Source organism: Sebastes fasciatus, chromosome 6, assembly GCF_043250625.1.
Source record: "Sebastes fasciatus isolate fSebFas1 chromosome 6, fSebFas1.pri, whole genome shotgun sequence".
Taxonomy (NCBI): Eukaryota; Metazoa; Chordata; class Actinopteri; order Perciformes; family Sebastidae; genus Sebastes; species Sebastes fasciatus.
Genome location: NC_133800.1, coordinates 25,753,372 through 25,768,272, shown reverse-complemented (window position 1 = coordinate 25,768,272; position 14,901 = coordinate 25,753,372). Strand labels below are relative to the sequence as shown.

The window sequence follows — 14,901 nt, the reverse complement described above, 5'->3', positions numbered from 1 at the left end:
TGGTAGAGGAAATGTCAGTAGGATTCATCGTCTGGGAATCATTTACGTCTGGTCTAAAGTTGTGACGCTGTGAGTTCAGCTCCAGTCGATGCTACAACTCGTCTCCTTCGGTCCTTGATGCTTTCTTTTATTGATATGATGGTACAGTAATTATTCTCTGTTTGATGTCAATGAAGACTATGATCTGCTGCTGCTGCTGAGACATCTGAGAAAGATGAAATACACTGTAGATCAATATGACAGCATCACTGGTTTATGTGCCTGCAGTCAGACGTACCAGTCAATGGCCGAATGACAATGATTATATGGCTTTCACCAGCAGTATCACAAGTAATTTAATGTGAGATAGAGGTACTGCAGAATGCAGGCTGGTGGATGATTTCAAGTGTATTTATTGAAGACATGCTTTCATGCAGCATTGAGTGGAGATATCCTCCCTGCTGTGAGGACTCTGAAAGGGACAGAACGATCAGATGATGGAGCACTTAACAGATCGTTTCATGAAATTGTTCTTGCATTGATAGTTGTATGTCCGTTCTGCAAAACTCATCCGCATTTGTTTGTTTATTGAAGTATGAATTTGAAAAGACCAAAGAGAGTCTCTATTTATTCTTGTGGAATGAAGATGTTTTTAACTCTTTGATTAACGGAGCTCTTGTTCTCACGGCTGATTGTAAACTGTGGCTCATAAACCAGGGCTCATTGACTAAATGAAGCATTTAGTTGACGTCTGGAGTGTTTGTTGTGATTGATTCCTGCAAAACAAATTTATTCAACACATACGCACAAAGAGATGCTTGTAAATGTGTCTATCTTTGAATTCCTTTGGACAAACTAATGATTTTTTTATTTTATTTTGTACAATTTTGATAAGTCAATTTTAGGGCTGTCAATCAAATTTTGTTTGAGTGAAGATAGTGGTATCATATGAAACTAGAAAAACTTAAGGAATCCATTGGTACCAACCATGTCATACTATCTCACTACATTTTGTTGTCCCTTGACCTCTGACCTCAAGATATGTGAATGAAAATGGGTTCTATGGGTATCCACGAGTCTCCCCTTTACAGACATGCCCTCTTTATGCTAATCACATGCAGTTTGGGGAAAGTCATAGTCAAGTCAGCAAACTGACACACTGACAGCTGTTGTTGCCTGTTGGGCTTGAGTTTGCTATGTTATGATTTAAGCATATTGTTTATGCTAACTGCAGTACCTGTGAGGGTTTCTGGACAATAATTGTTATTGTTTTGTGTTGTTAATTGATTTCCAATAATAAATATATACATACATTTGCATAAAGCAGCATACAGTATGTGCCCACTCCCATGTTGATAAGAGTATTACATACTTGACAAATCTCCCTTTAGGATACATTTTGAACAGATAAAAATGTGACATTAATTTGCAATTAATTACAATTAACTATGGACAATCATGCGATTAATCGTGATTAAATATTTCAATCGATTTACAGCCCTAGTAAATTTACTATGTAAAGGTTACAGAGCCTCTGATGTCCCTAAATATGATAAACATATGTTTGTCTTATTCCTTGTCCCATAGAAATAACCCAGAGTAGATTTTCAACAATTTCCTCCCACCTTTTGTTGTCATTGTTTGTTATCTTCTTCTCTCTTTTATTGTTACCTTTTACATTATCACCAACAACAACAAATGCATTTGAAAGAAAAGTTTATCGACTGATGCATGTGCACCCTTGTGAATACTGATAAAATACATGATACACACAATACAGTGGTGGTAAAAACAAATGCAGGTTTCCGGAGTGATGAGCATATTTTGCTGCCAGATTTAATAATTTGTAAAAGTTGCATTGCTGAGTGAATTAATGCCTCTCTTCTGGCTGGTATATGATAAACACAGATCCTAATTTGTGAGCAATGGGGATCCAGCATCTTTTCTTTTCCATGATTTAATTTGTTCTCCAATCACCAACAATATTAAGCCATCCATCTTGTTAGTCAGTCGGTGCTTAATGTTCAAATTAGGGTAAACAACCGCTTTAAGCAGCAATTTGATGCTGGCTGTGATATCCATTAAATTATTAGAAGATCTGTAACTGGAGCCAAAAAACAAATAGAGTGAAACAAAAACTCATACTAGTTGATTTTTTATCTTGAAGATTATTTCACCACAAATTCTTCTCCAGTGGTGAAATGTAACCAAGTACATTTACTCGAGTACTTTACTTAAATATAGTTTTGAAGAACTTTACATTTTACTTTATACATCTACTCCACTACAGTTCAGAGGGAAATATTGTACTTTTTACTCCTCTACATTTATTTGAAAGCTACAATTACCCGTTACTTTTTTTTTTACGTTAAAAAACTACACATACATAATACAATGCATTGTTATAGATTAAACTACTGTAGTGGTTCCCAACCTTTTTTGGCTTGTGACTTTACAAAAGAGCAGCATGTCACTGGGACCCTCATCACATTTCAGATGTCTTATCAGTTGTTAGCAGTTCCACCAAAGAGTGATTCCCCTTCTAAACATCTGGGATTGTTTCATTTTAATAATTGTTTAATGCCCAAAGAGGTCAAATTTTTGTTCTGAGGTTGTGGGGGTTTGGACTTCTTCTACCACTGTTCTCCTGTACCTTTTTGTTATTACATAATCAGCTAAGCCTGCTGAATATCATCAGTAAAATCCTCTCTTTGATTCATCCAGATGGATCTCAGAGGAATGGGAGCATTGTACCAAAACCTGCGGCAGCCTGGGCTTTCAGATCCGGACCGTTCGCTGCGTGCAGTTCCTCCACGAGGGCACCAACCGCTCCGTCCACAGCAAGTACTGCAGCGGGGAGAAGCCAGAGAGCCGGAGGCCCTGTAACAGAGTCTCATGTCCCGCCCAGTGGAGGACCGGAGCCTGGTCTGAGGTGCAGTATCCACACAATTTATTTCACTCAAATATCAAAGGGCTCCAGTTTTTGCAGCTGATTTCTTGAGGTTAAAGTTTGTTCTTCTATGGTCTGGATATGGATCATTTAGCCACAAATCCCTCTGATTTATTTTATTTTTGATGCCATCTTGGTTCCAATTAACTAACTTCAGCTTACACGCTACCAGCTTGCCATTTTCCAGCAGCTTTAATGTGCCTGATATGACTGTGACTTCTTGACAAGATCATGAATAAAAGTAAAACATGAATCATCTGATGTTTAATTTAGAGCAGTGTCACAGCTCATCTGAAAGTAGTTCTTCCATTTCACCAAATGAGACCTATGAAACCACTGAAAAATCCAATAAATCAGACTTCCTGCTGAGTGGTGGAGAGCAGAAAAGGAGATGAAAAGATGCAATATTCATGCCAGCAGTAGATTTGTGTGAGTTGGGCTCAGATTTCTGATAGTGTGGTCCATCTCTATGTTGGAATATAGCTCTTTATATATGCATATTTGGGCACTCAGCGATCGAAGCAGTGTAATTGTTATATAACAATTATTTATGTGTTCATTAGATGATTTTGACATGGATTCTTAATAATAAACTAATCATGAAAATTATAATTTTTTAAAACTTCTTCTTAGGTTTTAACTTTATTCATTTATTTTGCATCAGTCACAACAACTAATTGGGCTCCAGCTGTTTTCAATGGTGTCTCATTCAGGGGAGAATAATTGTCACCATGACATTTTCCTTCAGTCAGTTGTTGATGTCAGCAGGAGATCTATAACAAGTCTAAAAACATCCTGCTAAGGTCATACCAAGAGAAAGATCCACCTGAGATAAATGGTTTGTTTTCTGCTTTCATCCACTGATCACCCCCAGAGTTTGAGTGTTAAATGGTTTACACAGTAGGCTACAAAATGGCTACTTGAACAGTGTGTAGCATTTAGAGGGATCTATTGTCTGACAAAACCAAACACTGGCTCTAGATAAACTCTAATTGTGAGGTGATTTTTAGTTTTGAATTAATTCTCAAAAGACCCATCCATGATGCTGAAGCCTGATAGTCTCTGAGCTGTTTTGAATTTACAAAATATATTGGAATTAATATTGAGATTAATCCAGTTTGTTGTTTTGTACAAACCTAATAAAAAACTGGTGATATAAAAAGTTATAAAAATAAAGTTGAGATGACCCCTCTTCAGCCAAGTTCAGAAAATCCATCCAGACACTGTAAAGTCAATCTGTAAAAACAATCAACAGCAAAATAAGTTTCCTGTTATCCAGGACACACAATGTTTTGGTGGTGAGGGATAGACTTTATTCCCTGCAGATTCCCCGGTGAGGAATCCAGTCTGAACGAGGGATAGAGAAAAGTCTTCCTGCTGATATTTTTTGCCAGGTCTACTGGGCGGCGAGACATTTTGTTTGGTGGAGATTGAACTTCAAGTCAGCTTGTTATCCCACCCAGATATCCTGACATTTACTGCTGCCTGTGGGACCTGACTCCACTCCACAAACTGTGTTATTTTGCTACATGTAAGTGAGTCTTTTTGCACTCTTCCACAGTGCTCTGTGACCTGTGGAGAGGGGATGGAGAGGCGTCTGGTCACTTGCCGGATCGGAGATCAATGTAACGGAGAAAAACCTGAAAATGTGAGACCATGCAGACCGGGACCCTGCCACGGTAAGCATGTCAAATATTAAAGGGATATTTTTGGGTGTTTTGAAGTGGGGTTGAATGAGGTACTTATCCATAATCAGTGTATTACCTACAGTACATGACAGTTGGCACGCCCCCAGTTTGGCGAAACAGACAGGAGTTACCGCACGGAAGCAAAGCAATGTGCTGCTGTGGACGGCAGAAAAACGTATTTTAACCAAATAAAAGAAAGGCTCACCTAAAAAAGTGAATGTTTTCCGAAGGCGAACTGAACTGAAAGTAAAACGTACCTATACTGTTTTTGTCATCTGAGCCTGCTGGTTTTGGAGAGAGAATAGATAAGTTTCACTTTCAGTTCAGTTACCCGTCAGAAAGGAGAAGGACTGTCTGATGGTAAAACAAAGTGGTGAAAATATTCTAAATATAGCGTACACTTAAAAGGATATTTTTTTAGGTGAGCTTTTATTTTAGGTGTCTGAAATACGTTGTTTTTTTTGCCATCCCCTTCCACAGTAGCACATTGCTTTGCTCCTGTTCTGGTACTTCTGTCTATTTCTCCAAACTGGGGGCGCGCTGACCGTTATCTACTGTAGGTAATACACTGACTATGGATTGGACCTCATACAACCCCACTTCAAAACAACCAACACTATCCCTTTAAGAACTGAAGGAAAAGGAATATATATTCTAGTCGTTACTAGAATAGGTATTCTTCAGTTTCTATCATCAACATTACAGCACATTTTCCCTCTTCAGAATATAAGGCGGTGATCATTAAGCATTTCTTTCAACAAGTCCTCCAAAATACAAAAAAACTGTCATTCCCTTCTGAAAGCTATTCTTGCAGGTTTCATCATGTATTGTCCCGACCTTCCAGGCAGCCGTTGGTTTCCATTAATTTTCTCATGGCGTTGAAATCAATTGGCAGACCTTTGAAACCTGCTTGTGTTGTGCAATTCATCACAGTGAACATCAAGTCTGCATTAATTAATGTCATAATAAGTGTCATTGTTGGATAGTTAATGCAGTTCATGGTTAGATTTCCTAAAAAAAAAGTCTGCCCTTCAGCTCAAAACATTAATACAACTACGGTCGTGATGAATTACTCAACTGGAGAAGGTTTCAAGAGTCTGCTGATTGTTTTCATGACCTACAGAAATGAATTGAAAACGACTGCCAGAAAGAAGGAAAAATACGTTTGAAAGAGTATATGTGTATTTGTAGTGAATGGACTGAAACATGCAAAGTCTATCTAGTCACTATGGTCTATTAAAGCAAGACTGTAACTTAAAAAAAAAAAAAAAAAAGATTTAACACAATCTTCCTGTCACAAATGAAAAGTTGAATTTATACTCTTTACACCCAGTTTAGTTCAGTACACGCTGCTACCGCCTTACTTGGTCTTGTAGGACTAGTAGCTTGTTGAGGCTACGGTTAGGACATGTAACATAAATATTTCGGTGTAACTGACATTCCTGAGTCAGCTTGGTGATTTCATGATTCATCTCTTTTTGTGCTGCTGTTAGACCCCGATCAGACAGAGACAGCAGCAGGCATGGCAACAGGCGCGGCCGCTTTAAAAACACCTTGGTACTGTATTGCTCGTTGGTCAAAACAGCGTGGTGCTCCTATGGAGCAGGGCTGCGTGCGCAACTGTGTTCGAAATTTGATAAAATTTCCTCAGTTGCAGATAAAGTTTTTACACTAGCTTAGGGTGTTTTTTGCCAAAAAAGAGTTGATGCACTAAATGGGATATGGAAACACCTTTGCTGAATAAATTCTGACGCAGTGAGAATTTTACTCACATGACTGATCAGCTGTTTACGTGCGAATGCTTGTCTTTGTCTCCGGACAGCATGAAACATGGCCGACACTAGGTGACATGAAAGAACAATTAAAACGTGAGTTACGGATGTAACTACGGTTCTATGAATTCTGGATGACCGCCAGAGGACGGTGCTTTAGCACCGTCCTCTGGCGGTCAGTAAGAATGAAATAGAACTTGCCCAACTAAAACAAATTCCTGAAGACCTCTCTCCATTTTCCTCCAGTAGATGGTTAGATGGCCATGACGACTTGTTTAGCTTCCGGTTTGCAACCTCTACTTCTTCTACTCTGGCAGATTATACCGGCAACTTCTAACAAAACTACGTGTTTATTCGCTCCAAAGCAGTTAATGGAAAATGCGTCTAATTAGCATTTCTTTTTTTGAGACATTTCAAAAGTTTGCTTAAAATTTGCTTAACAATTGAATGGAAACACGGATATTGATGAGCGACTCCATGCTGTGCGCTGAAAAGAGAATATTTCAACTTTAATATTTTAACTAAAAAACACTGCAAAAAACGTGATGTGCGGCGCAAGAGAGGGGCACTTGCCAGACGTGCCGTGCCATATGAAAACAATGGATTTGCTGGCGACGTTTGCTGGCAACGTTTGCTGGCGACGTTGACCGCCGACTTTTGCTGGCAACGTTTTAGTTTAATCGTGGATAATACATGGCCATTAAATATGCCATTATGCTATATTTGCCACTAGTGGCCACAATGGCTGCTGTTAAGCGACATAGTCTTGCTTTAACAGCCTCTATCACCTTCTACAATCTTTCCTGGTATTCATTTTAAAAAGAGCATCTTCTATTGACAGTCAGTTAAAGTATGTCATTCTTACATGACGATGTATGCTGATACTTTTTCGAACTCTTTCAATAAAACATAAATGCCAAGACGATTTGCAGCGGAGGTACGGGGATAAACTTGGATGAAGATGCAAAGAACCCACACTCTCGTATTGTATATCCAATATTGATCTACACTATATGGGGCCGCTGTCGGATATTACTTCTCAAGAGCTTTAATATAACATTCTGAATATGCAGCGAGCAATGATTAAACCACATCAATACCTGTATATCTATTGTGGATATTGACTTATTTCATTGAGCATACTGATGAGATGAAGTCAGATAAAAGCCTTCTCTCTTATTGTATCCTGTAGTACATTAATACCATTAAAAACAGAAAGGTAGATAACGAGAAGCAGGATTTTGAAAGACTGAGAGGAAAAAAGGCTGAATGTAAGGAATATGTTCCAATATTTTATATTGTACACTAAACTGTACTGAACTGTAAAACTGAGTTTCTATACAAGGAATCACTCAAAAGCACCACTTTAAATCTGGTGTTTACCAGAGAAGTGCTCATTCGTTTCATGGAAATAAGTCATTCAGCATGAAAAACGACTAATGTACTAAAGAAATCTTAGTCGACTAAGACCAAAACAACCGATTAGTCGACTAAGATGGGGCAGCTCTACTGTACAAGTATACAGTATTTACAATATACTAATTGTTTATTGTCATAGTAAACATTTTTATATTGTGAATGCAATACTAATGCTAATACATGATAGCTAACTCAAAACCTGCTTAGATTAGGATGTACAGTAGTATGGAACTGAGACACAGCTGTGGTCTAAAGCCGGGAGTTTTAAATGCTTGCTTTATCCAAATGTATGTGTATATTTATTACTGGAAATCAATTAACAACACAAAACAATGACAAATATTGTTCAGAAACCCTCACAGGTACTGCATTTAGCATAAAAAATATGCTCAAATCATAACATGGCAAACTGCAGCCCAACAGGCAACAACAGCTGTCAGTGTGTCAGTGTGTTGACTTGACTATGACTTGCACAAAACTGCATGTGATTATCATAAAGTGATCATGTCTGTAAAGAGGAGACTATGAATTTAGCGTAAGTTTGGAGCGTTATTTAGCCTCCTTTGCGACAAGCTAGTATGACATGGTTAGTACCAATGGATTCCTTCATTTTTTTGGTTTCATATAATACCAGTATATTCACTTTAGCAAGTTGCGTTTATGCGTTAAATAACAGCCCTAACTTTGACAAGACTGGATCTGTAAACCTCTCACATTACCAGATAATCTTGGCCGAACATCGGTCTCAGACCAGATTTCTCCTCTGATTGTCAGGAGGGGTAAATCAGGGATAAATCGGTCCAGACCTCCTGTAGTCTGAGCTCGGCTTAAGCAGACTTCAGTAGAATGAACATCACTCTGCTGAATGCTGAATATGGCTGAAACGTAATACAGTTATTTTTTGTGGCATAAACACTCAGCTGCCAGTCTGCGATTAAAAGCAATGCCTCACTGCTCTTTAATGCACCCACATCCTCTCAGCCTTTCTGATCTCTTTCCAAGGCCATCTCTCACAGCTTTTCAGCGCTGGGTGACATACTCTGACTTCTTACTGTATGCTTTTTGCCTTTCAGATGAGCCATGTAATGGAGACAAATCCATCTTCTGCCAAATGGAGGTCCTAGCGCGGTACTGCTCTATTCCAGGCTACAACAAACTGTGCTGCGACTCCTGCAGCAAGCGCAGCGGAGCTCTGTCTCTGTTCTCAGAGGCGGTTGAGACGGAGGAGCACGTCCGCTTCGGATCGGCCTCCCAGCTGTTAGAGACACTAACGGCCTCTGCAGCGGCCAACGGCACTCGCATTGGTAAACAAGGCTCCGGCAAAGGATCAGGCAATGCCGCGAAACACGCCACCACCCCTGCCCCGCTTAAGAAAACCCCGTCAAAGATCACAACAGCACCACGGCGGGTCCCACGGCACATGGGTCTCACTGGCAGGAAGCTGCCCGCTATGGCGCCGTCTCCCCTGGCAGAATCCACAGATGGTCAAAGGTCGAGCAGCTTGACGGATAGTCGGTGGCAACCAGCGTATACTGAAGTGGAGAGATGAAAGTGACGCCCTTCCCCTTCAGGACTCTTAATGTACAGCAGATAATCCAGCTTCACCCTGAATCTTCTCACGCCAAAAACACCACAGAGAGAGAAACGGAGAGAAAGAAAGAAAAGTGCTGGTTCACTTTGTTGTTAATTTCCCTTTCCTTATGCCCCTCATATTGACTTTTAATATGACATCTCACGCGGAGCTCCCAGAGTATATTATTACTTAAACAGCTCGCTTTAACAGGAGAATATAATACAATAATTTCAATGTAATGGGGGCACATGGTCCGAAGGGAATTTTCATCCGTGTCAAATGAAAAGCTCAATGAAACGCAGCTTCGTAGTGATCAATTTTAGGGATATAAACTAACCAAAGGACGGATTAATATTCAGAAGGAGCATGTAATTTACTGGCTCCAAACGTTTAACAGTAGATATTACAAAGAAACAGTTGCTTTATTCCAACCAAACCTTTTTTAACCCAGCTAGTCTTGAAGTCTCTTCTTTGATATCACCTACAGTGACAGGAGCAGGAAGGTGTCTGTACTTCCCCTCTGATTGGTCTTCTCTCTGGTCTTGTCATTTAATGAATCAGACTCCTTGTGTCAGCAGAGCATTGCGGCGGGTCGTCCTCAGCAGACGGCGAGAGAGAAAATGTCAACAGGTGCAGTCATTAGAGCTGATTCAATTTGTGAAAATGTATGCAGACTGCAGAAGTAGAACAGAAATAGACACAGGAAATTGCACTTGTAGCCGTGTTAAAAAACAGCTTGAGTGTAAATACTTACATTCATGTTCTTTAGGTAAATCCCAGATGCTTTTCATGCGATTCAAATTGCATAACGGCATGCTGCAACTAATGAAACACCTCCATGTCAGATCTGTAGACTGTCACCTTTGAAGCTGGTGGGAGGAGGTTTAATTTGAATTTGAAGATGATGGGGGAAAATTGTTTCAAAGATCTAAAACGGATCATCTGATGCAGCTGAAAATCCCCTTTTTACTTGAACGTTACAAACTGCCATTTTCTTGCCAAAAAAACGTGTGAAGCTCGACTTATGGAGAATTCACCTGTCCCAATATTTGAGGAGTCAATGCATATACAAAATCAAACACCAGACTTTATATATGGCCACATATGGAAAGTGGTCAAACCAGTGAAAACCATTAGGAAAATGGTTTTAGTTGTATAGATTTTTTTTTTATATATCCAGCAATGTCTGTTAAATGGCGCTCTACAGTTTCTATGGAAATGGGTATTTATAAAGGTTCCTGTAAATACTGTACATGAAAATATCAGTATTATTTTAAGAAGCTGAGGATACGTTCAAAAACATAATCAGTTATAATAACATATATTATTCTTAATGTTTACAGTTTCAGCAGCGATGTTAATAATAACACACTATCTCACTCTAAATGCTGGTGCACGTTTCTCTGGGGAATGTTTTAAAGTTCAACATTTAGAGAAATATGCTTGTTTGCTTTCTTGCTGAGAGTTAGATATGAAGATTGATACCACTTTCATATCTGTACGGTAATATGAAGCTGTTAGCTTAGCTTAGCATAAAGACTGGAAGCAGGGGGAAACAGCTAGCCTGGCTCTGTCCAAGGTCCCCTATCAACACCTCTAATGCTCTGTAATTAAAATATTATATCATGTTTAATGTTTAATCCGTACAAAACCAATGTGTAAAAGACGACACAAAAAGATTTTGTTAGCTTTGAACAAAGTCAGGCTAGCTGTTCCCCCTTCTTGCAGTCATTGCACTAAACTAAGCTAATCCTGTTTAAAGGTCCAGACACACCAACCCGACGTCAAAGAACTAGAGGCCACCAGTTCAATCGCCTCACACCACCTTTGTCTTGGCCAAAAAGTTGCACACCGCAAAGATGACGGCCAGCTAAACTAATAACATCTCAGTGTATTGGAATGATCAGATGAGATGAAGAAGAAAAATGAGAAGAACCTTTTGTGTTTTTCCTCTTGACTTTACTCGTTTGCTTGCTTTCCTCACTTCCGTTTTTCTTCTCGTGCACTAATTCCGTTTAAGCTGAACTGCCAATCAGAGTGACTTCTCTCACCGAAGTACTCTGCCACCGATTCAACTTGCTGAATCATGTTGGGCAGACTAGAGCCGACGGTGTGGGACACTCTGTAAAAACTAGACCGGCAGACGCTCACCGACGGCCCCAAACTGTCCGACGGCCGACCGTCGGCTTGGTGTGTCGCGGCCCTAAAGATGCTGAGAGTGGTATCAATCTTCTCCTTTAACTTATGCTAAGAAAGCGAATAAGCACATATCCCAGGATGTCAAACTTTTCCCTTCAAGGAAGCATCTTATACACGTTATTTCATCCCAGCCTTTACCCTTTTTTCTAAATCAGAAGTTTGTATGGTGCTAGCCATCGACCGTTTCCACTCTTTGTGTTGCCCTCCTTGTGAAAGTTTTTCCCAGAAAGGTTGACGTTTTTTAGGTCAAAGAAGGGAACTAAGTAGGGAACGTATTTAACAAGTGTTCTCAATACTGTATGTTATATACAGCAGGCGCTTGTTCAGCTTGAACAGACTAAAAAAAGGAAGATTTCACCATGCAACTGAAATGTGTTGTGAAATTTCTACTTTGATGTTACCATGAAAGACGCAAACACTCACCTTGAAAATGCTGTTCGGTTTTGGATTTGCAGTTTAATTTTCTATAGTGACATTTCAACTTTCAACTCACTTAAAGCTGCATTAAGCGTTTTTTGACCACTAGGGGGCAGACAGACCCCCAAACAAACTCACAGTTGCATATTTACACATACAGCAGAAATAGCATCCCATTAAATCACGTTTCTGTCCACCTGATGAATATAAATCCAACATTCACCATCTTTTTAGCTCTGTTTGGGTCTCTACCAACTCCTCTCTTTAGCTTCTAGATGTTTCACTTTCTTCAGCAGCTACTTGTTTATTTCAGCTCTCTGCTGTTTGGTGCTAACATACACTCAGCTTTTTGATTTTATCTGGGGGAGTTGAGCAACGAGCTAACAGCTGTGTAGTGCTGCAGGTGTTTATTCTCAGGTGGTTCAGCACCGTGAGCGACCCTTTTCACACATTGGATTCAATTTTAATATCAAAAATCTCGCTTAATGGAGCTTTAAGCTCATCACACATATTCACATTCAGTCTGAACAAAGTGTTTATTGTACATTTTGTGTTTGCAGGAACAAAGCCTCATTGTAAGCACAAGAAGCTAAAAGAGTTTTACTGTATTTGGAGCATGTTTTTTTTTTTCCAAAGTATTTCCTAAATGGCTTTTTTTATGGTGGAAGAAGGTTCAGGAGAGAGAAAGCTATTTATTTTTAAAAAAAACTTCACAACCACCATGCATCTGACTGCAATAGCAAAGACACAGTTTTGTGTTTTCAGCAAAGAAATAACTATTCACACTCACTCCTGTGTGCCAATGTATAGTACATGTATATAGCATTGAGTACATAAATATTTATTGAACGTTAAAGGGTTGTTTTTACAGTATGTGCAGCGCCAGCTGGTCAATAAGCTGCAGCAGATAAACCATTGAATCACATTTATGCAAATCTTTCATCCACATTTTCACATTTTAAATGGATTTCTACTTTTTTTTATGATAGACTAGAAATTACATTGTTTTTTGCAAACAATTAGATGTAAATATACATGCTCAAATCTTGAGATGTTTTGTCAGAAAGCTGTCTTTTCACAGCTGTTTTGTAGAAGTTGTTTAACAGAGCTGTTACATCACAGCGACATGTACTGACCAGACAAATGCTTTATTCTAACCAATAAAACATGAATAGTGTAGAACCAGTAAACCAGTAAAGTTGTGTTTTTATGCTGTTTGTAGTTGTCAGTATTGTCTAACCATTTTCCACATCCTTTACTTGCTGCCTATACAACATTGCTGCTAATTTTATGCAGAGCTTGTAATGATAAATAGGATAGTTGTAGATGTTTCATTGACAATCCCTGAGCCTCAGACAGATATTACTGCAATGGATTCTCCATGTACTGTATCAATACCCCCTGTGCTATCCGTGCATTGAAGTATTACGATTGTCATGACTGTCAGTCACTCTCTGCTCTATTTGCTCTATTTCTATGTATTTGTGTAGATTGAAGTGTACACTACTGATGCTGTTTGTTGTAATGGGGAGCACATAGCAATAAAAGATACGATTAACTTCTCGGATTTCTTGCTTTCAGGCGTCTGTTAGGTTCAGTATTGCAGCATTAAAGAGAAACAGCTGGTCAGTCACAATCATGTAAATCAAGTTAAGTTTGAGTTTTTGAGCATTTTAACCAAAATTAAAGTTAATTGGTGAGCTGTAGTGGTGTCGGTTGGTGGATTTATGAACTCTAGACAGAGCCAGGCTAGCTGTTTCCCCATGTTTCCAGCCTTTTTTTGCTAAATTAGTCTTATTAGTTTGTCTCTTAACACTTTGACTTCCTTACCGTATCTGTGTCACTTGGACCCATTCATGCATGCAATATCAATTCTGGCACCCAGAACACAGCGAGATGACATTTTCAATGTGTAACTTTAGCTCACTATACTTTCCTTTGTTTTGCCTCATTGTGACATAATCATGATGTCCGCTGTAAAAGGTTCAATAATCTCCTAAAACAGCTGGGAACTGTTGTTTTTTGGCAAATATTTCTAAAATTCAAGTAAAAAGTACATTTTTTAAGGGGGACTATTTTCAGCGGTGGATTAATACACATTTGGAGCTCTAGTTTCCAGCAGCAGGACCGTGTATGTGGGGTGGATTCAAAATAAACTACAGTGTGTATGGGTTCATGGTAATGAAGGAACAAGTTACTAAGTAAGGGATAATGTACAGCTAGCCGGTCATTGTTGTGAAAGAAAGCCCGACAGGGCGCGAAGCAGAGGGGTCTCTCATCGCCCTGAAGGGATTTATTTCACAATAATGACCCGCTAGCTGTACATTATCCCGCTTATTACACGGTTACTTACTGAAAAAATCAATAATTTGACACAAAACGGTCTGCCGGAGTCCGACACCAGAGCTGCGCCCATAGCAACGGTCTGCTATACATAGCAATGGTCTGCTATAAAGATATTACAGACCGCAGAACGCCGTGATTAACCAATCAAAATCGAGTATTCAACAACGCCGTGTAATAAGTGCAATAGAGTGATTCATTGATGTCTTTTAATAGTTTTTAAACAACCACGGAGCTCTATGACACAGAGGAATAAGATGTGTCAGGCTTTGGTTACACTGACAATACATGTTAGTAGGATCTCTTCATTGTTGGTTTTGGTCTTTTCATTTAATTTGCTTATGAAAAGAAAAATACAGAATATTGCCAGCCATATACTTTAAATAGAAAGGAGCACTTAAGAATGACAGATGCGCAGGAAATGTAAATTAATAAGCTACATCTAAATTGTTTACTCATACCTGTGGAGGTGACCTTCCTCGGATTGTCTGTTGACAAAGTTTATTTAATTGCCACTCTGCCGTTTGCTTGTTCGGTAACAGTAGCTACTGCTGCTCTGCT

The 14,901-nt window shown here is 39.2% G+C and overlaps 1 protein-coding gene across 3 annotated transcripts in view; it reads left to right on the top strand.

Annotated features, from left to right (window-relative positions):
- adamts3 (ADAM metallopeptidase with thrombospondin type 1 motif, 3) overlaps positions 1-11,907 on the top strand; it is a 168,572-nt gene extending 156,665 nt beyond the window's left edge. For all 3 annotated transcript variants that reach the window (XM_074638806.1, XM_074638807.1, XM_074638805.1), the window contains 3 exons: positions 2,704-2,911; positions 4,491-4,608; positions 8,882-11,907. In XM_074638806.1, coding sequence (XP_074494907.1) covers positions 2,704-2,911; positions 4,491-4,608; positions 8,882-9,357 — 802 coding nt within the window. In that variant the 3' untranslated portion in view covers positions 9,358-11,907. The remainder of the gene's footprint in view (positions 1-2,703; positions 2,912-4,490; positions 4,609-8,881) is intronic.
- The last annotated feature ends 2,994 nt before the right edge of the window (positions 11,908-14,901 follow it).